Source organism: Anthonomus grandis, chromosome 18 (assembly GCF_022605725.1).
Source record: "Anthonomus grandis grandis chromosome 18, icAntGran1.3, whole genome shotgun sequence".
NCBI classification, from domain to species: Eukaryota; Metazoa; Arthropoda; class Insecta; order Coleoptera; family Curculionidae; genus Anthonomus; species Anthonomus grandis.
Window position 1 is genome coordinate 3,897,704 of NC_065563.1, and position 1,629 is coordinate 3,899,332.

Consider the following 1,629-nt stretch of genomic DNA (forward strand, 5'->3'; position numbering starts at 1 on the left):
ACTGTTAGGCCCGCGATATTTTTTAAATAAAAAGAAATGTGTTAAGCTTCAAAATTTTAGAATATTACTAGCAAGAGGTATTTAGAATTAATTTAAAAAAATAAAAAGTAACTACCTTACTAGTGATTTGTTTGAATACTTTAAAAAAAATCAATTGATTGTCAAAAAATAAGTAATTCAATAAGATTTTGATTTTTTTCTTTTTAAGATTAGCGCGGAAGGCGGGATATGAAAAAATTCTTAAAACGGGGTTATATCTCGGAGTTCGTAAATTTTAGACCCCCAGGTGATAGGGATGAATTTGTCACAAATGACCTCTAGAATCACTATGTCAAGAAATAGTTGTACTTTCCAATCACCCTGTACATATCGAAAACGTTTAAACATACATAAAATTTATTGTAGGTGTGATAGAAGCAATGCCCAGTTGTACTTGTTCTATTAAATTTCTAATGGATATGTCGCCAGTAGTGTTGCGACTACGAACAAAATGTTTCAACTGGGCCCATATCAGTTCGATTGGGTTGAGATCGCACATATAAGGTGGTGTACGCAACGGAGTATGTCCATATGAACTTAATACTCTATCTACTACGTAGTTTTTTTCATCCTCAGGTGGTTTATGTTGTTGAATCAACTGGAACAACTCCCATTTGCGTTCAGCTGGGTTGTGAGATATTCCTAAAAGTAATTTATTATTGATACCCTAAACATATTAAACATTAGTATTTTGAATTTTTTTTTTCTTTAAGTAAGTATAGAGGATGAAAAAATTTATGCATTTTGTGGCCAGTAGGTAACCTATTATTATCCTTTAAAAAATAATATTTAATATACCGCGAAGTTAATGTAGAAATAAATATATCTCTAAGTACCGATTTTTCAATCCAGGGTTATCCCTAACCCCAGAGTCAAACTTATTATAAGTATATTTTCTTCTTTGATGAGTCATAAAATGCAAAACTTTACCATATCAATTGTAGCTGTTCGCAGATATTTTTTCTTTTAATATAAATACAAATAATGCGTTTTTACTTACCATTTGCCGTCAACCAATCGATCATAGTTTTCTTGGTGCTTGATTTGGTCGGCACTTTATTCTCTTGCACGGAATGATATGGTGCATTATCAAAGATGACCACTGAATTAGCCGGAATATTGGGAATTAATTTTTCCTCCAGCCATTTCATAAAATTTTCGCGATTCATTTGTCCGTGATAATCCCCAGTTGCTTGACCAGCTTTGAATATCAAACTGGCATTGGGAATAAGCCATTCTGACAACCCGCATGAACAATAACTAAACGACCTAAAAAAATGTATATAAAATATTATGGCAAGAAAAAAAAACTTTTTATACTAAGTTTTTCAGCTAAACACTATAATTATAACGAAATTTTAATGCTTACATTTAAACCCTCAATTTATTTAATTAACTACAAAAAATTCTTACCACTTTCTCTGATGTTACTAGTAATACCAAAAACATCAGTGCTTTGCCAACACTTTTGAAAAGTCAAATCGTTGTCGACCCAGGTTTCGTCTATATAAACTATACTTCTTCCTTCATTTCTATACTTCTGTATCGCGTTTATATATTTATACCGCCAATGAAGTATAGAGGGCCTTT

At 31.6% G+C, this 1,629-nt stretch overlaps 1 protein-coding gene across 1 annotated transcript; it reads right to left on the reverse strand.

The window, feature by feature from the left end:
• Positions 1-379: 379 nt before the first annotated feature.
• LOC126747064 (uncharacterized) lies at positions 380-1,264 on the reverse strand. The gene is made up of 2 exons (XM_050455557.1): positions 1,040-1,264; positions 380-681 (listed from the first exon to the last, which is right to left on the reverse strand). Exons 1-2 carry the CDS (start codon positions 1,206-1,208, stop codon positions 380-382), a joined length of 471 nt encoding a protein of 156 aa, XP_050311514.1. The 5' UTR covers positions 1,209-1,264.
• Positions 1,265-1,629: the final 365 nt, after the last annotated feature.